Here is a 21,092-nt window from a genome sequence, read left to right on the forward strand (position 1 = left end):
CCTGTCTGACAAACACCAAGTGGTCAGACTGGGCAGCATCACCTCATCCGCCGTCATAATGAACACTGGTGCTCCACAGGGGTGTGTACTGAGCACTCTCCTGTACTCACGCTACATCTACGACTGCACGGCCACTAGCAACTCCAACATCGTTGTGAAGTATGCGGACGACACTACAGTGGTGGGTCTTATCACCAATGGTGATGAGACGGCCTACAGGGAGGAGGTCAGCACCCTGACCCACTGGTGCCGAGACAACCAACCTACCCTCAACGTCGCAAGGACAAAGGAGTTGATAGTGGACTTCCGGAGGTGCAGAGAAGTACACACCCCCATCACCATCGACGGAGCTGCTGTGGAGAGAGTGAGCAGCTTCCGGTTCCTTGGTGTACATCTGTCGGAGGATCTTACATGGCCAGGACACATAAACAAAACAGTGAAGAAGGCGCAGCAGCGCCTCTTCTTGCTCAGGAGACTGATAAGATTTGGCATGAGCCCCCGCATCCTCAGGACCTTCTATCACTGTGTCATTGAGAGCATCCTCACTGGATGCATCACCACCTGGTATGGCAACAGCACCGCCTACAACTGCAAAGCTCTCCAGAGAGTGGTGAGGTGAGCTTCCCTCCCTCCAAGACATCTACAGGTAGCAGTGCCTGAGGAAAGCGGGAAGGATCATCAAGGACTCCAGTCACCCCAGCCATAAACTGTTCAAACTACTTCCATCAGGAAGGAGGTTCTGCAGCATCCGGTCCTGTACCAGCAGACTGAGAGACAGCTTTTTCCATCAGGCCATCAGACTGTTGAACACTACATAGACCCATGTGATGTGACAATAAAAGTGATTTGATTTTGATCAGTGGCCATCACACTTATATCTGGAGCCTGAAAAATGTACATTCATACATGGCATGACATATTGCATTTCATGGAAGTGACAAATTTTGTTTATAAGTTGCCTTTTTAATGTGTGTTTTTATAGATTTTAATTTTTTAAAGATGTTTCTGTGATGTACTAAATGTATTTATTTGTTTGGCATTGTGCTGCAATGAAAAACTTACAATAATTCAATAATATAGATTAACTTGGACAATGTCGATGAAACATTTTGCACCCAAAAGGCAGAGGATGATGCTTATGATCGCACAAAAAGTTGGACTTCTGGACATGCTACAGGGAGGTAGAAGTTACCGTATTTTCCAGATTATAGGGCGCACTAAGCGAAACAAAACAGTCAGATGAGTCGAACTTTACTCAGCTCATTCTTCTTGCTTCCTCTACTTCCATTGATTCATTAATGTTGAATTGTCTGGCAGCTGCTCTATTCCCATGTTCTTTATGTCTGTCTCCACGTCGGTTGAGTGTGAAGTGCATATGAGAGCATGAGGGTGGGAATGGATGTTTGTGTCTGTGTGTGCCTGTATGTCTGTGTCTATATGTCAGGTTGGGTATCAGTCGCCACCTCTCTGGGGACATCTCGGGCCCTCCAAGGTTTGGAGGCCTATCTCCCCCACCCACCATCACTACCCCTGCCGGTGGCGGACTCCCTCAGGTGTCGGTGCGTTGGTGGTTCTTTGTATCTGGGGGTGGGCGTCCAGGTACACACCGGCTCACTCCTTGGCGGCCGCTTATTTGGGGCTCGCTCGGGCCACTTCGGAGGTGGGGTGCCCCCGGCCTCTCGGCCTGGGGCTCGGTCACTCAGGCACAGCTGGCTGCCGGCGGAGCTCACGGGCGCGTCACTGCAACTCCCCCTGGCTTCTGCTCCGCGGCTGCTGAGTGAGCCCTCATCTGGGATTCTCCTTAGCTCTTACTGGGACAGTGGCGCGGCTGCCCCTCTGTTGGTCTTCCTTGGTCTCTTGTGTTCTGGGGGCCTCTGGATGTCTGGAGTTTTGATCTCCTCCATACCTGCTTCATGCCCTGGAGGACGGGGCTGTGGCTCCCCACACCCTCTAGCAGATCGTTACATGGAGAAACCTTTGGAATGCAAGCATGCTGATCCACACAGGTGTGCACAGAGGTGTACACACGGGTATTCACAGACGCGGACTACAGCTTTCTTGGCTGCTGCCTCAAAGCACATTGTGCGCTGTCTATCTTGCGTGCTGCACAATATCGTTTATTATTTAGTAACTATTGATATCTACTGCTAGCTAGTTTATTGTGATGGTGCTTTTTTTTTCTCTTATTATGTTGCTCTTTGTTGTTTGCTTTCTCCTCTGCTTTTTTTTTCTCCATACAGGTGACCCAGGAGTTTTTTTTTTTTTTGTTTGTTTGTTTTTTTTCCTCTCTTCCCCCCCTTCTCACTGTCTCTTCTCCCCTTTGGTTTTCTTTTTCTCTCTCCCTCTCTTTCTTTCATTCTTTCCCCCTGTCCTATCCCACAGTCATATCTGTCCCGTTTGTAGCAACTGAAAATAAAATAAATTCATAATTATAATAAAGGTCAATATGGCAAGGCCATGATGATCCACTTGGTAAAATAAATCCGCTTGGCATCTTTCTTGGCCTCAAGACAACAATTCTGATGGCTAAAGATCCAAACGGGACAAAAAAAAAAAAAAAAAAAAAAAATGAATACCACCTTTTTAAACGGTAACTGTAACGGAATACAGTTACTCATATTTTGTATTTTAAATACGTAACGGCGGTACATGTATTCCGTTACTCCCCAACACTGCTCCTACTGCACAGCTCACCACTGTCACTGCCATTTTCATATGTCCAGCCCCAGGCTCAGCTGGTTCCCTTTCATGCCTGCTTTGCTCATGCAATAACAGAGTTCTTGTCTTGGGACACTATCATATGATTTCTTCAGACACACAAAGATTGCAACACCTTCTGACCTTCTCTATACTTCTCCATCAACACTCTCAAGGAAATCATTGTATTGATAATGTTTTTCTTAGCATGGAGAGATGGTGATTGTCACCTCTGTTCTCAACCTCTTAACGTAGTATTTAGATTATGATGATTGTAGATTTGTCAGATTACAACCATATTGAAATCAAATAGTGACTGATATTGAAGAATGTGGATTTTCATGTGAGAATGACCTGATGAGAAATCTAATTCAAGTGAAGGTAGACTCTCAGAAATAGAGGTACGAGAGAATAACATTTTTGTACCTATAGGTACATTTTTTTAAAATGTTCCCTTAAAAGTACAATACTGGTCTTTAAAAGTCCAGAAATGCCCCTTTAAAGGTTCAATTTGAAATAAAGTACAAATCTGTACCATTTTGACCTGTACTGCAGTGGCAGAATGTGGTAATGGGTCAGCATGGGAAAATCTGGATGGGCCTGGTTAATTGTAAAATTCATATGAGATGTGAGTGTGCTCATAAAAGCTACATGTTATAATCAAATCTGTTGGTCCTCTCCTCTGTACGTAAATTATCCTATGATGCAAAGAATATCTGTAACCTACCTTTGTGTAAGTTATGTTAAATTATATTTTAAAAAAAACCACACACACAATGACATGCAGGCACAACCAAATGATGTTAAAAAAAACTGGTCCATTTCCATTTTATTAAGTTCCAGTTATAATTTTTTAATGTTTTAAATCTTTCAAAAACGTGAAATCATTTTACTGTTATGTTTGGACTTTACTTTTTTGCTTTAACTACATCCTAGAATTGTTCATTAATTGTGAGGTTTTTATGGAATTTGCAACATCAAGTTAAACCGAGGTTCTTTGGAAGTTAAAATGTCAAGCAGATTTTTATGTTACGGTGACTACATTTTGTAAGTTACAAATATAGTTCGCCAAGACAGCATAACGGTTTCTAAACAACTGCGCATTAATACCACAATGTTGTATTTTCATGTGTCAAGTTTGCAACGCGCATTAATCCCAAAGGCCGAAAAGGCAGCAGTGATGAGTGCTCCGCCTCCGCGCTGACTAGCGTTGACACAGAAAATGACTCTCAGGGGGTTATCCACGGAGGAGCTCCTTAAAAGGTTGATGGAAGAAGGCATTGATATGTCAGACGACGAGGCGCAAAGATTTAGAGGTAAGTCGGGTGTGATTTTGTGTTTTTATAAAAATTACAACGTGTAATTTTACAGTAGAGTTAGCAAAAGTCCGAAGAGCTAGATTTAACATGGGCGAAAGCTAGCAGTTAGCTAAGTTTTAAACAAAGAAAGGTACAAATGTGGACTATTTAGACTGTTGGTGGAATGTTCAACGTCTGTCTGCCCGCCGTATTCGAGTGTTTTATCAATAAATAGTGTCGAACCGTGTACAAAAATGTAAAAAAAATCAATAATTTCTCAAAACATGCTAGTATGTAAATATAGCTATTAACAAAATCGTTTTCTAAGCAAAATTTATCCCATCTAACTTGTTTCCCGCTCAAAGGGATTTTAAACAATGGAAGGTACACATTTGTACCATTCCACCTACTTAGTGGGATTTTCGAATATGAGAGCTGTAAGCTCTGTGCAGGGACACGTACACTTACTTACATTTTTATATTACCAGTTAATTTATATTAACAATTAATCAAGAGAATTAATTGTAACTTCCTTTTGGGGAATATAGACAGATTCACAATGATAGCTTATTGTTATTATTATGTTATTAAGTTTGGGAGAGATGTGGCTGTTCACGCCCATTTTAAAAAAATTAAAATCAACTTTAGCTACATTGATTTGACATTGGTCTACAACATACTATTTACGGTAATAACAATATGATTAGAAGAATTGAAGAACAGAAAAGCCCCCAGGAAAGGATAAGAGTAATCAGTGCACTGTGGGTTGTCTTTCTTATGTTTGAAACAGGTACCCAACCCACTCAGACTACATCCAGGTCATCAAAGCCCTGATTGTGAAGTACCCTTTAAGAGATGTACACGGAAATGGTTATGTGAGTACCTCTCCTTTTTTGTTTCTTTTATAGATTATATTAATATAAAGTAAGCATAATTAACTACTTATATACATTTGAAACAACTAGGACACCTGGCACAGCCAACTCAAGAGAAAGTTCAAAGCAGAACGGGCTCCCCTAATCAGCAACGAAGAAGTGAACCGGGTTAAAGAAAAGTTTGGACGCACGCAGAAACATCGGACCACAGAGGAATCCAGCAGCTCCTGTCTGAAGAGACTGAAGCCCTCTCTCGTAAGTCCTCACACCCTCAGCCTTTAAGAGCTAAGGTAACATATGTAGTCTTATTATGTTCACTGTAAAGCTAAAAGTAAACATTAATTGAAAGAAACATGTTAACAGATAACATTAACATAGAAAAAGGAACTTCACAGTTGATTTAACAAAAGTCAGCTCAACTTGCAATTCCTATTCAACATTTTTGCATTTTTTTCAAAGCATTTGGTGTACAAATTACCGCATTTCGAGTAACATTAACTTATCAGATTTTACTTATGATAATACTGATATCTGTTTTGACAAAGGATTCGTGCTTTGTGGGGGAAGATGCAGCCTCCGTTGATGCTCATATCAAGGTGCTAAATGATCAGCACAAGAAGCTACATCCTGACACAGCACTGGTGAAAGACCGCATGACAAAAACCTTTGCATGGAGACGTCGAGAGGTAGCTGAAGGAATGTGTACTGTGGACCTATTAAAGAGATATCCATTCCTGGGGACATCTGCAGGGGTAAGAATTGTTAAGATGATTGGGGAAACAGCTAATGATTTTTTGTCTCTAAATCTGATTATTATTTTCTGTACTAACTGATTAATCAATCTGTTCATTATCTTTAGAATTTTTGTTCACGGGTTAAAGCACTTTACATTTATCTCCAGTCTGTGTCTTTAAACATGTCAAAAATTTAAATCCTCAATGTAAAATGTCATTCTTTTGTCTATTCTGCTCTTTTCATTTCCAGTTGTGTTATGAGGTTGATTTAATGCATCCCTGCCAAGACAACATCTGTCGCTGCTTTAGCGAAAACTTCACTGCTGTTCTTCAAAATGTTCTTCAAATGACCAAGGATTTGCCACTGAAGAAGGTCTCGCTGGATGAGGCCTACATCTCAGCATTCTCCACCTTCTTCATGTTCAACATGACCTACCCCCTGCATACTTCAAGAAAACACTTGTCTTTCTTCAGAACTGCATTGTCAACATAGGAGACCAGGGAGACAAACCCCTGCCAGTAAGTGTCACCAGGGTACTTAACCAACTCTATTAAATATGCCCCCACTCCACAAATGTTCAAAATGTTCAAAAAGGGCATTTACTCTGAGGAAGTTGATTATACATGTTGGGTTAGTACACGCACATGAGCCTCATTTCAGCATCACTTGTGGAATAAATGACTGCCAGGCAGCTTTTTCCAAGTATCACTCTTTTCGACGCCATGTGTATCGCAAACACAAACCCTCTGTTTTGAATAGCCTTGAGGTAGTTGAAGATGGATTTGAAAACCATGCACACAAAGAGGTTGAAGACCCACACACACACAGTTCAGACGAGACGCACACAGTTCAGCAGCCCACACCACCTAGTATGGACAGTTTGCTTGATAATTTAGGAGATCATTTATTTAGCTTTATTCTCAAATGTACTGAAAAAAATAACCTTCCACACTCTGTTCAGCAAGACATCGTTGATGATCTTAGTTTTCTTTTGTGTTTTTTTAAAGAAAACTACGACTCGTTTATTCGTTATCATTTGGATAAACATGGTTTCCGCCTCAGTGATTGTCCAGAACTTGAGCAGGTTTTGTCTACTTCAGATTTTTTCCAGAAAGCATGTGATTCAATTCGTTCACCATTTATGATAAAAGAACACTGCAAATCAAAAATGAACATGACAGAACCTATCAGTTACACAGTAAGAGACCATTCTGGTGTGAAAATTGGTAGTTATTCGTATGTTCCAATCCTACAGGTATTAAACAAATACTGTCAGGTGGAGGATGTGTGGGAACAAATTGTTCTGGATAACCACAGAAATCAAGATGATGATGTTTTGACTGATTACAAAGATGGCATGTATTTTAAAGACCACTCATTTTTCAAAGACCATCCTCAAGCTCTAAGACTTCATTTTTATGAAGATGAATTTGAAATTGTGAACCCACTTGGTGCAAAACGAATTAAATACAAAATCTGTGCATTTTATTATACTATAGGAAACATAAGTGGAAAACATCGCTCAAAGTTGAGTCACATTCATTTAGCCTTACTGGTTCGCCATTCACATTTAAAAGAGTGTGGGCTTGAAACTATACTTCAGCCCTTGATAACTGACTTGAAGATGCTGTCCACAGAGGGTTTCACTATCTGTGTCGATGAAGTAGAGCACACAGTTCATGCTGCTCTTGCTACCATTTCATGCGACAACCTTTCTGCTCATATGATTGGGCGTTTCTCAATGTCTTTCAATACAGGCAGAATATGCCGATTTTGTATGGCATCGCACTCGGAGATACAACAGCACTTTTGTGAGGACCATTTTGTTATTAGAACAACCAAAGTACATGAGTACCACATAAACTGTGTGGAAAACAACCCAGAGAGTGCTGCTTTGTACGGTGTGTATGGTAACTGTACATTTGATGCACTGCCTTATTTTGATGTGACCCAGTCTCTTCCCCCAGATGTAATGCACGACTTGCTGGAGGGGGTTATTCCTTTGGTAATGAACTTGGTTATTTGTAAAGCTCACAGGGAAAAGCACATCACCATATATGAAATCAATGATGAGCTGAAAAATGTGAAGTTTGGGAGGAATGACAAGCCGAACAGACCAGTGCCACTGACGGAAAAGATGCTTCGAAATTCTAACATAGTTGGATCAGCCAGTCAAAAATGGTGCCTTTTCAGGCTCTTGCCTTTTTTAATGGCTCCCCATGTTCCACCTGGCACTCCATATTGGCATGTGTTCTTATTATGTTCAGAAATCGTAGATCGTGTAATGGCTACAAATGTGAGAAAAGATGAGCTTGCTCATTTAAACCTGCTTATTCAAGAATTTCTTGAAATGACTACAAAAGTCTTTGGAAATGTTTTAACACCCAAGTGTCACTACCTTATTCACTACCCAAGGCTGATTTTGATGTATGGTCCTCTTCGCCCTTTATGGTGTATGAGATATGAAAGCAAGCATCAATATTTCAAAAATATAGCGAGTAAATGCAAAAACTTTGTAAACATCACTGCAACTCTTAGCAATCGTCATCAAATGAAACAGTGCTGGGAGTTTTCTTCAGGTAGGTTGCTTGTTGACTTTGAACATTCACTCAGCACAAGTGTCAGTGTGCCATTTTCATCTCTGCCAGGTGACTTACAGAATGCTCTGGAAATGAACAAAAGTTTTACAGATGTGCATTTTCAGGATAAAGTGCTTCAGCATGTGTCTGCTATATCTGTCAGCAGTGTCAAATATGAACTTGAGGATGTTTTTGTAGTTGGCCATGTACACACTGAAGCCATACCTATATTCTTTAAAATCAAGTATATTTTGAATGTTGATACTTGTTGGGTATTGTGTGGGAAAATGTTACTTCCTCGCACTTATGAATGTCATTTCCATGCTTACCAAGTGGCAGTTGACAATGACTGGATCCTGTTCAATCCAGGAAATGAATTAGATTTTCAAGCTCTAGACACCTATTTAGTTGATGATAGACTGTTTGTGTCCTTGAGGTATTCTGTGTGACGTGATTGCAAGAACATTTTCCACTTTGTCTATATATATGACATATATATATTCTGGCTTGATGAAGTAGAGCAAAACATTTGTGTGGACAGTTTTTTAAATACATGACATCTCTGTGATCCGTCAAAACATTGTGTTCAGGTGTTTAATGTCTTTATGTGATTGTTTACTTTTTTTAAATGAATGTATTTTTCTTAACATGTCCTATGGCAATGTATGAATGTAATCAAGGATGTATTCCTGTGGTTGTTTAAATGCTTTGATGTGATTCTATTATCGAAAATAAATGGTTAAATAACCAAATATTTTGGACTATTGGGGGTACATTTTTGTCTCTTTAGGTACGAAATAGGTTGTCGCTGGGGGGGTACCCTCATAGGTACCCTATTGTACCCTTTTCAAGGGAACATTTCTGTACTATAGTTTGAAGGTACATTTATGTCTTAGGAAAGTACATGATTGTACTTCAGATGGTACAACTTTATAAGGTACAAAAATGTACCAAGCCTAAAGGGTACAGAAATGTCCTTCAAAAAGGAACACCCCCAGCGACAAGCATTTGTACCCTTTTTGGTACACTTTGGTACCCCTATTTCTGAGAGTGTATATAATATGAGTGAACCATGAAATGGTTCGTGTTAGTTTTATTATTTATTACCACCACCAAGTAAACTCCTTAGTTTTATGTAAAACTTAAAACGAAGTCTGCTTTTGTTCAGTGAAACACTAGGAATGAACCATTACTTCATCTAAAGATTATAGACAACTATCACCACTTGGGGTCACAACTGTTCTAAAAATGTGTTGACACTGACCTGGTGCTGAGTTATGAATAGGTGAATAGGACATTGTTTTTCATAAAAAATGGAAAAACCTTGCTGTGAATCTCACGGTAATACTACAGACAAGGAAAAAAGAAGGGCCAGGAATATTTTTTTTTTCAGGGAGATCAAAAGCCCCATAAACAGGCGACTGTGTCTTCACTTCATGTATGTGACATAAAATTAATGATTCCTGGCGAGTAATTGGCCTAATTTGAATGGGCCAATAGGTGGACGTTATACCTGAAAGACAAGAGAAACAGAAGAGCAACATTGCCACTTATTGTGACATACAACACATAACATATTTAATCTGTTACATGTACAAGGTGTCCTGCATAGCTATCAGCCCAGCCAAAAGCCCAGCAGCTAATTATAGTCTATGTTCTCCAGACAATCAGTCACACGAGCGTCTGTTATGTGACTGTGAAATAGTAAGCAGCAACATGGCTGCAGCACCTGGATGCAATGGAAGGTAAAATATGCATTTCTGCCTTTGTTTCTTTGGAAAGAATAGTTTAAGAAGCAAATCTAACAAAATTGCAAAGTCATACAGAGTGTTATAAGGTCAAAGTCTAGTTGAGCAACTAGTTGTTTTTGTCACTTCCACAGACATTATCTCACTTGTGTGACTAGGCAAGATAAATCACTTATTCCCCAAAACCATGGGTCAGAGTCAGGTTCTTCCTGAGACAGTTCCTTAACACAGCAATGTGTTTAAGGAACTTTTGAAAGGGAGTATGCACTTGGAGCAAATCGACTACTGAACTTTCAAACATGATTTTACTTTTGTTAGACAGTCGTGAGACCACATTCACAACTGCCTGACAAAACTCATTTCCTGCTCTCTGCGTGTGCATCTAGAGTCTCACTCATCATAGTGAAACCATTGAAATGATTTGAGAAACAAAACAAAAACACTGTGAGGTTAATTAATAATAACCTAATATCTCAGTCAGTTTTGCTGTGCTCTTACACTGTTTGTAAAGACAGAAGAGGAAGGACAATCTATCTATCTGTATGTATAACTATTATAAGAGCATAAATGTCAGATCACTTGAAATCAACAAGCCTCTTATGTGCTTTTATTCATGTAGAAACATTTACTCATTTGACTGACATAACAAAACAGCCAAGCATGAATCACTTGACAGTGACAAATTGGCTAGGTGTCATTTTCATCAATAAAGTGAAACTTGGCATCAGGTCAGCAATCATCCATCAGGTCAACAGTCCCTGAATCCCCACCTGTTCATAGTCAGTAAGAAACACACACTGTAGAACCACGTGTAAATTTTCCAAATGGTTACCTTGATTTGAATTGACCACATACCAGTCTTTGTTTCCAGGGAATTTGAATCCTGTCAAACAACAACATGAGTCACTCTCAATAATGACCTACCTAACCACTGCATCATGATCTGATTGAACATAATATGAATACATTTTTAATGGCACAATGGAAACCTGGGGCGTGCAAAGTTCCTGTCCTGCAAACGGTAGGATGTGTCTTTGTTTGCCAACAAAAAGATTAGACATTGTGTAATGAAGTTTAATAAATCCTATATTGCTGTTTGGATGGTTGTTTTTGCCTGCATCTTGACCTGTCCTTAATAAACAAAATACTAAAAACACTGTTGCTCTGATGCATCCAGTTGTGTCTGTGAATAGTTCATTAAAAGTTATTTGACAAAAAAAAAAGTAACTTTACAGACTAGGTGAATGGACTGATTCTTTATATTGATTTTTCCTCTCCTGGAACACACAAATCAATTAATACAACATCCGTGATTCACATGCGCAGATAAGTGCTTTCCATCTAACATTCACAGTTGGGGTTAGTATCTTGTGCAAGACAGACAGATCAACTGGGAGTTGAACAACCAACCTTGCTATCAGTTGATGCACTGCTGTTCCTCCTGAGCTACAGCCACTCCAACGTCTGAAAGAGGGTGAATGAGGCTTGTAGTAAAGAAGTGCTTTGAGTTTTTAATTTGTGAAGAAAAGTGCTCTATAAACAATAGTCAGTTTATCCTTTTACATAATTTCATTTTTGGAAGTGCAATCAGACCTATTGTGATTCACTTGACAAATAGCACAGTAGCCATAGTTACACTTGGCTGAAAACACTAAAAATGCAAAATAACAATTTGCTTATTATTTTATTCTTAACAGCCAGTATAATAAACACACTATGTAAACATTCCAGTGAAAGCTAGTACTTGCTTCCAGGTTATTTGAATCCTGTTAAACAACAACAATACGTTCCACTAGCAGTGAGACTCATTAGCAGCTGACCCTGTGCTCCAACCTACCAATTGACGCATAGTGTGAAACTACAATTTGCATTCCACACTTAAGACCATAGGTTAATGCAAACTCAATCATTTGTTTGACTGCAAACAACAAGGCACCGTTGTGCAGGAGTCCACCTTTTCACCACACTTAGACATAAAAACATTTATGTCGATTTTTATGTTAATGAAGACAAATTGGTGATTTTGGATTTCCAGGAGATTTAAATCAAACACCACAAAAGACAAGGTGGGGGTCATTTAGCTTCATAAAGTATTTCAGTTAATATTTGTACTTTTCCATTATGGTAACTGAACTATGTGCTAATTTTCCACAGACTATTATCTGAAGCTGGCGATACTAAAATGTTTAGCATTGGCCTACAGAGCATTTCAGACAATATTTTCTTTGAACTGTCTTCATTTCTTTTGTGAACTACGAAGGTGGACATAAAATGTTCTTCTGTTCATTACTGTCACAACTGCAGGAGTTGTTTAGCATTTTTTTCTTTGAACTGACATTAAATGGGAATGTCAATGTCAAACAAACAAAAGAAGTGCTAAAAAACAGTTCATTACTGTCACAGCAGCAGGAGTGAACTGTAACATCTATATCTAAACACAAAGAAAGACATAAATGGGATTTTTGTTGAAGTATTGTGGCCTCACTTCTTGTTTATTTCTCAGGGCAGAAGAAGCTGAGCTCAAAGCTACAAGAAGCATGTCAGACAACACTTCTTCGTTTACCTTTGACTGCTATAGCTCAAGTGCATCGTATATTGTCACCACCTTCTTTGTCACCAAGACGTTTATCATTCTCCCAATCTCCATCATCGTCTTGTACCTGGGGTACCAACGATGGCAGCGGCAGCAGCGTTCCTTTGCAGCAACAAGTCACTCTGACATATTTACCTATAATGTCACCATAGTTGAGCTAATATTTGTATTGGGGGCCACACTTGTCATATTTGGCTGGTGGTCTAATAACTTTGTGGCGGTTTTCATGGGTATGTCTGCAATCACTATCAGCTACCCTGGAGAGATGTTCTTTAACACTGTGACATGTGTGGAGCGTTACTTGGCTGTAGTTCACCCCATCACCTATCTGGGGCTGAAACAATCAGGTGGTGTCAGGATCAGAAATATCTGCATTGGGTTTGTCTGGTTGTTGTGCTTTGGGTGCGTTGGTCTAGCAGTTTCCTACTACCCTAATGTCCCATATATTCCATATTTCTGTATGATTCTGGTCTCCTTAGTTATAGCGTCTTTCTGTAGCTTCTCTGTTCTCTGTGTTCTCGTTCGTCCAGGGCCAGGGGAAATGGGAGGAGACAGGCAGCAGATGAATCGGTCAAAACAGAAAGCTTTCCGTACCATCACAGCCATAATGGCAGCTCTCCTTATGTCTTGCCTAGGAACACTTTTTACAGTTGCTCTGGGTACCACAAATCTGCTGAGTGATATAGACAGGTGTGCGATTCTAATGTTTTCATCCTGGGTTTCTCTGCCCGTCAGCCTGATTTTGCCTCTGCTGTTTTTACACAGAGCAGGAAAACTCTCACTTTGCCTTTTCAGCAATAAGTAAATGCGGCTATCCATGTAAATATTATTTTCTACTTGTACATTTATTTTCGGTGCAATTTTCATCACCTGTTATGTCATCAAATCTTTATTGTATTTGTATTGTAATTTTTGCATTGCTGTGAATACACACAATTAGACTCGACACCTCACCACTGTCGTGCCATTTTCATATGTCAGCCCCAGGCTCAGCTAGTTCCCTTTCACGCCTGACTTGCTCATGCAATAACAGAGTTCTTGTCTTGGGACACTATCATATGATTTCTTTAGACACACAAAGGAAGATTGCAACACCTTCTGACCTTCTCTATACTTCTCCATCAACACTCTCAAGGAAATCATTGTATTGATAATGTTTTTCTTAGCATGGAGAGATGGTGATTGTCACCTCTGTTCTCAACCTCTTAACGTAGTATTTAGATTATGATGATTGTAGTCTTGTCAGATTACAACTATATTTAAATCAAATAGTGGTTGATGTTGAAGAATGTGGATTTTCATGTGAGAATGACCTGCTGAGAAATCTGCTTCAAGTGAAAGTAAAATGAGTGAACCATGAAGTGAAGTATAGAATTAAAAACATGTTATTTTAAAGTACAACATAGAAAAGAAGAACATGTATCAATGTGGTTTTAAAGTTTAGAGTTAAAATTTTGTTTTCAATCATATATGCAAAAAACATCAGTGTATGTGTGGCTGGACATCGAGTAATTGTAAGTTCACGATATGAATTGGATGTCCAGACAGGGGGAGGCAAAGGGAAAATGAGTATAAAAGAGGGTGCCAAGGAACATTCAGGGTTACTTGCTCTAGTTCTTGCAAGTTGCAGAAAAAAAATATGAACATGATACCCAGGGAGTCTATAGTTAGACATTATAGCAAGTAACGCCAGAGGAGCAGCCTTTGCCCCAAACCTTTCTGTTAGCTCATTTTTGACATGTTAGAAAATTAATTCAGAAAAATTTGGATATTCATGTTTTCCTGCTGCATCGGTGGGAAGTCATGCACATTTCTCTTCTGCAAACTCTCTCCTCCCAGATATTCGAACAAAATCAGCATTAAGTCAGAATCGGGTAATTAGATAAGAATAATTAGAGTGATCTGATCACATTTGGACACAAAAAAAGTAACCAGAACTGAACAATACTATGATTTCTCTGTACCTTCAGGGAAAACTGCTGTCTAGATGGTAAACACAGAGGCACATTAAAATGAGAACAGGTGGATACTTCATTTAACAAACTGCAGAGAATTATAAAAAGAGAGAGAGAGAAGAGAGACTTATTGGAAAATTTTTAAAATGCTAATTCATGTTAATGCTCAGTTGATCTTTAAATTGTTAATTGATAAGCCTGAAATAATAACCCTGTTATAGGGCAGGGATAGCTCAGTAGGTAGAGTGGTGGCCCCATGATTGGAAGGTCGGGGGTTCGATTCCCCTTAACAGCTACCCTGAGGTACCCCTGAGCAAGGTACTGTCCCTACACACTGCTCCCTGGGCGCCCAATGGCTGCCCACTGCTTCACTGAGTGAATAGGTTAAAAGCAGAGAGGAATTTTCCCAACAGGGATCAATAAAGTATACTTTCTTTCTTATTTATAAAAACATTTATAAATAACAGTTTAACAGTTTAACATATTAAAAAATATTTCAAGGTTTTGTTTTTGTTTTTCTTTGTTGTACTACAAATCACTGATATTAGTATCACACCCACAATGGCGATCCAAGAAACAGATAACCTCACATGTGCACGTTACAAGTCAGAATTGCTGCTGTTTCAAACAAACATTTTCAGTGCTATAAATCAGCGGTCCCCAACCTTTTTTGCGCCACGGACTGGTTTATGCCCCACAATATTTTCACGGACCGTCCTATAAGGTGTCGTGGATAAATACAACAAAATAAAACTAGTACCGGTACTGAAAAAAAGAAGATTTATTCATAACACATGTGAAAAGACCCAGGAAAACCGAGTTAACAATAAAAAACAATAACAAAACAACGCTAAAAAACGATAAAAACCCTGAAAACCATACATTTCACACCCCAGCCTCAACTCTCGCCACCCTGAACCAAACGACTCATGGACCGGTACTGGTCCATGGCCCGGGGATTGGGGACCTCTGCTATAAATCACACACTTTAACAGCTTGGTTCCAATGATTTAAAAAAACAAAACACACACACTTCTTAATTGCCCCGTGGGTTTAAATAAAGTATTGTGCATTTAAATTGAAAGTATTAAATAGTGTTAGCTCTGCCTTGAAATGTCAATATAAACTTATGTAACTGCAAAGAAAACACTATAGAGTAGTGCTACTAGTACTACAGGTTGCACAGTTGGGACTTTTTCTTTAAAAGAAGGGATTCAATGAGCCCCTTCTCAAGATTTCTGGACAGAATTGGACAGACATGGACTAAAATTATCATAAAACATAACTTTAAATAGGATAATTTTATTAAGAATTGTAAAAAATGTCTGACGTGATTTCAGACAACCGATAACAAAAATGCAACATAACCCAGTATTTACTGTTCTGGAAACAGGGTGAATACTATTTAACAACATTTAGAACTGTAAGTAAAAACCTTTTAGAAACAGCTTCTTCTTTTTGACATTTGACATACCTTATCCCAAAATGGTTATATATAACTTCAGTAAAACTGTTTGGCCTAGAGTACATATTTGACATTTCAGAGCTCATTTCGATCTTGATTTCTAGCCAACTCCTCGTGTGCAGCGTTGTTGATGTTTTTAGCTGCTCTAATAGCTGATTTCATAGATGTCTCAATCCAAGCATGAGGGAAAGCTGTGTGCTCCCCAGCAAAGTGGACCCTGCCTTCACTTCTGAAGAGCTCCTTTGCGTACTCTATGTGTTGGTATGGCGCGAAGAAAGCAAAGCCACCCAAGCTGTATGGATCAATGCCCCACCTTTTCACCACCACCCCAATGCAGAGGTCCCACACCTGCTCACCATGAATCTTCGCTAAATCTCTCAATGCTAGCTCTTTAAGGTCTTCATCGGTCGCACCTTGTAAAAACTGGGCGTCATCAGCCCAGGTGTAGGAAGCCAAGAGGACACCAATTGTTTGATTTCTTGGGAAACTGTGGCTGGGGTAGTAGATGTAACGAGAGGGCCGGTCTGTGATACTCTTTCCTCCATGGATGCCATCGTCCACCCAGAACTTCCTCTTGAAGGTGAGGATGATTTTAGTGGAGCATTCATAGTGGACAGCCCTCAATGCCTCCATTTTCTGGGTGGAGAGAGGTGGGTTGAAATCCAGGAAGAGGGCAGCTTTGGCTGTGGTTGTTACTAAGACGGCATCGCCAGTAATGTATGTCAAAGCTGACTCGCCCTTTCTTCTATATGACACAGTTACACCCTCATTTGACTGGCTGATGAATTTGACTTTGGAGTTGAAGAGGATGGGGCCATTAATGAAAGAGAGAAAAGCTTTGGGGAGGAGATCTGTCCCACCAGTTATTTCATCATACCTTAAAAAACAAACAAACACAAAAACACGAATGTCAGCCTGAGCTTTTGTACAGAATCAGTGCAAAGACCTTAGGACCATGCAGTGGTGACATAAACAGTTGAATTTAAGAGGAAATTAGTTAGTAGTCAGCATTTAGGAATAGGGGAACATTTCACTGCCTAGACGTGTAAGTAAATTATATTTACCATCACATTTCTTCGTTATTTACTTACTTTGATGTTACCCTATTCATGTTCAATTTTACAGCTGTAGTATTTTGTGGTGGGTGTATGACAGAGACATGGTTATAACCTCATATTTGTTTCCAGCTTGTTTGTTTTTAGTCTCAAATGTTACATATACAGCAAACTGGTTGCTTCCTTTGTGATTAAATGTTACAACATTAAACTAAGCGAGTAGGTGATATGATATATATATATATATATATAATTTTCAACAGGAATTATGAGAGATTCCCTAAGAATTTGCTTATAAGTAAATCCAATCAAGGAAATCCAACTACAACGTTGTACTGGGTCAGGATTGTGAACAAAACAAAAACAAAAATAAGATTTGATTATTCTTTCTTTGCATTGTTCATGACTACCATCACTTCCTTTTTAATAATAATCTTACGTTGTGCTATCGCTGACATCATTCTCGACGTAGAGCATCTCAGTCAGAGCCAGATGCATCATGCTCTGTTCATTCAGTAACTCTGCAATCATAACCACTGCCTCTGGACTTAAACCACCTTCCTCTTTCAGGTACTCCTAGAAAAAAAGAAGGTTGTACATGGTCTTTTAGTAAATTTATTTTGTTTACATTGTCCAATGAAGATCTAATATCATAACAGGCACTATTTCAGGAATATGATTCTGCACTTTACCTTTACTGAATAATGGTCATATTTCTTAAATGCAGCTTTGCATCCATGGGCTTTAATTTCGTCTCTCACCTTGAAAGAAAAGATACATACACAAGTTATTTCCAGTGGTTCTGTATGCAAAGTCATTTAGTATTGCAATATTAATAACACGTCATCCAATAGAGTCGTTACAGGAATGGAGTCTGTTCCAGTTGAGTCTTGGTAAAACACTGGTACACCATTAGGAGCCTACAACACCTATAATTTTATTAAATATTTAATACCTACAAACATGAAGACAAAGCATTGCCCATTTGAATCTTAAAAAACTCAACAGCTCACATGCTAAGATTTGCATTTAATTGGTCCTTGAAAAGTGTCAATATGGTACATTTTCTTTGGCTTCTTGTGCATTTTAAACTTTAAGTAACTTAAAAAAAATCTTATGAGCTTTTTTGCCTTTATTTGAGAGTGTGAAGTGACAAGAAATTGTTAACTTTAATTTTCAGTAACAGTGGGATAACCATGTGGAGTATGTGTCTGCATGAATAAGTCAACACTTGCATTTAAGGCTTAGAGTCCATGGAGTGCATAAATGCATTAAATTAATATTTTATAGGACAACTGCTGAATCTGTTGTATTTTTAATAGACAGCTCTGCTATGGTATCACTCTGTATAAAAAGTGCCATGAATTCCTCCTACATCTTTACCTACCTTCTGCAAAGCCTGCCACAACAGGTCGTCAGCTGATTTCCCCCTCTCCCTCTCTGGCAGTTTATAATTCAGGATGTCGGGGTTTGCTGTCACTGCGTATGTCCTCGTCCTGTTCCGTTCATTAACCAAGTAAAAAGTGTTGGAGTCATACATGATGAATGGATTCAGCTTGAGCCCCATTTCTTTGATGTACCAGCGGATGATCCTGTTAAAGCATGAGGTCATTCGCTTGTTAATGTTTATAATGCAGTACAAAAACTGGTCCTTTGAGAGCAAAACTTGACAATGTTTGACATTCTTTTACTCACTGGTGGTTACTCGGTATCCTCATTGCACCCAAATCAGCATACCAGCCATTTTCTTCATCCCTGTAGGTCTCCACCCTTCCTCCCACACGAGGACTAGCTTCTATGATGGTTACCTTAATCAAACAGTTCAAGAGAAAAAGCAATAAACAAAAATATTGTGGAAAATATATACTTTTGCTGTTCTATCTTGGAACATCTAGAAACATACCATATTGTTATAAATCCAGAGAATTAGACACTTGTAATGATCCAGGAGTGTTGTACATAAGCCATTAGGACTTTATTTATAATGAGTTTAAATGAAAGCTAAAAAAATATGAGAAAGGTTGATAGGTAATTGTGTTTGTTCTTGTCTGCAATCACTCTCAAATCACATTGTGATCTCAGAAGAATCTTAAAAATGCCTCATCCATGCCATTTCACTACTGTGCACCTTTTGTTTTTTACAGAAACATGAAGTCCAAAGACGTTTGTGTCAAATTCAGACATGAAATTACTTCTACTAGGGCCCAAAACACAACTTATGTGATTGATAAAGTGTGTATGATTGTTAGCAGGCTCTTAAAAAATATATTTAAAGAGAATATTTACAATAACTTTTTACCAGAGCCTTTCGGACCACTGCAAGACCGGACAAAATTGAAAATATTTGAAATAGGAGATATAAGAATTCATTGTCTCAAGAAAATATCACAAACTAACTCCTTATCCTTCTGGATCCAGAATCTCATAGTGTGAAGTGGACCATTCTTGGGATTTTAGAAATCATCTATGTTTTGGGGTTGGAAATGATTTTCATATAAAAGAAAATTGCACTGACTGGATACAATAATTAGGCATGAATAAAAAATGTGTTAAATGTTTTGTCCTTTTAAAAGTAAGGAAAGATTTTATATTTTAAACACTTTTAAATATAAAATGATATCATTGGAACAGATGTATTCTACTTACTTACTTGCAACATTTTTTTTAACCTGCAGATGGCAGTGTTTGCATTCACTGGATGGAAAACAAACAACATAACTAGCATACACATATTTAAATCTTGCATGTACCTTGTGTCCTGCACCTTCCAATAGCTTGGCAGCCGTCAGCCCAGCGATCCCAGCCCCAACAATAATAACGTGATGAGACTTCTTGATCTGAGGAAGGCCAGTCTGCACTGTGTCCATGAGCCGATAATTATCGTCATCCTCCAGACATTTAGCCAGCTCTTCATTCATGCTGGCAACAGTAGCAGTGGGATACAAAGCCAACAGCAGCACACTGATGGCAAATGAATGGACTGAAGATAAAAAGAGATTTTAAAACATTTATGTTATGAATAACATATAACATACATATTATATTACATTACATATTACATAATCCATATAAGTTAATTTAAGTTTGTGGAGTTATAATTTCAGTTACTAATAACTTTGAGCCATAATAAATGATGAATGTGCAAAAAACTTATTAAAATTAAAAACTTAAAGTATTTCTATTTCCCAATTCTCAAATTGCATAGAACAATATTCTTGTATGAATCGGTGTGACTAGGTGAATGAGGTAAATCCAGTAAAAAGCTTTAAGTACTCAGGTAGAGTAAAAAAGCACTATATAAGAACCACTCCATTTACCATTTTGATAGTCATATTGACTTCCTGGGATTATAGAATGTCAACACCAAGTGTTTCAGGACAGCACGTGGTACGCACATTTTAATGATGATCACAAACTCAACAAAGAACAGCAAACTATGCAAGAAGAGCTCTGGAGCTCGGAATCATTACACATAAAAAAAAAACAAACAAACATTACAAGAGTTTTTACATTTTCAAGACCAAAATTAAAGATTGCACCAGAATTACTCACAAAATTTCCACTTGGCAAATTGTGGCTTCATCTCACTTTGCTCAATGGTTTTCCTTATGCCTTTGGCAGCAAGTAAAGAACAAGACGAAAAACAGAATTAGAATGAGAAATAGAAACTGGGATCTCGATACAGTACCTTTCATCTTCATATTTGTGAATTTCAAAAAGAGGAAGCATTTATATCCCAAAATTTTACCACAGCAGCTGTAGTTTTACTTTCACTTCTGCCAGTGCTTTGTAATACCGCTGATTTTTTTATTCTATTATCAGAGAAAATTCATTAACACTATTTACAAAGAAATGTTGTGTTCTCTTTTCTTTCTAAGGACAGGAGAACACAACTATTCATATCCTATATGATATCCATCAACATAAACCCACATACATGCTCAAATCCTGAAAGAACAGACGGGAGTGCAGCAGATAACTCTAACCCTTGGAAAAATTCCTCAAATACTTTTACTTTTCTAACTGCTTTATTGTTTTTTTTATCTATCTATACAAACTGATACATTTGGTGCTGCATTTATCTAATCCCTA

At 38.6% G+C, this 21,092-nt stretch overlaps 3 protein-coding genes across 3 annotated transcripts; 2 read left to right on the forward strand and 1 right to left on the reverse strand.

Annotated features, from left to right (window-relative positions):
* Positions 1-3,964: 3,964 nt before the first annotated feature.
* Positions 3,965-8,832, forward strand: LOC147334561 (sterile alpha motif domain-containing protein 3-like). The gene is made up of 6 exons (XM_086285943.1): positions 3,965-4,013; positions 4,361-4,379; positions 4,786-4,870; positions 4,961-5,125; positions 5,416-5,622; positions 5,855-8,832. Exons 1-6 carry the CDS (start codon positions 3,965-3,967, stop codon positions 6,095-6,097), a joined length of 768 nt encoding a protein of 255 aa, XP_086142069.1. The 3' UTR covers positions 6,098-8,832.
* LOC147334562 (uncharacterized) lies at positions 7,230-13,330 on the forward strand. The gene is made up of 2 exons (XM_086285944.1): positions 7,230-7,786; positions 12,436-13,330. The coding sequence occupies exons 1-2, from the start codon at positions 7,230-7,232 to the stop codon at positions 13,328-13,330; spliced, it is 1,452 nt and encodes a 483-aa protein (XP_086142070.1).
* A 1,711-nt stretch (positions 13,331-15,041) lies between these two features.
* On the reverse strand, positions 15,042-20,660 carry LOC147334563 (L-amino-acid oxidase-like). Its single transcript, XM_086287369.1, has 7 exons — positions 20,553-20,660; positions 19,751-19,980; positions 18,696-18,808; positions 18,388-18,592; positions 17,693-17,761; positions 17,440-17,576; positions 15,042-16,822 (listed from the first exon to the last, which is right to left on the reverse strand). The coding sequence occupies exons 1-7, from the start codon at positions 20,581-20,583 to the stop codon at positions 16,021-16,023; spliced, it is 1,587 nt and encodes a 528-aa protein (XP_086143495.1). The 5' UTR covers positions 20,584-20,660; the 3' UTR covers positions 15,042-16,020.
* Positions 20,661-21,092: the final 432 nt, after the last annotated feature.

This window comes from Aulonocara sp. 'chitande type north' Nkhata Bay, linkage group LG3 (assembly GCF_057382095.1).
Source record: "Aulonocara sp. 'chitande type north' Nkhata Bay isolate Kocher_YH1m ecotype deep benthic linkage group LG3, A_spYH_male_GT1.1, whole genome shotgun sequence".
Classification (NCBI taxonomy): domain Eukaryota; kingdom Metazoa; phylum Chordata; class Actinopteri; order Cichliformes; family Cichlidae; genus Aulonocara; species Aulonocara sp. 'chitande type north' Nkhata Bay.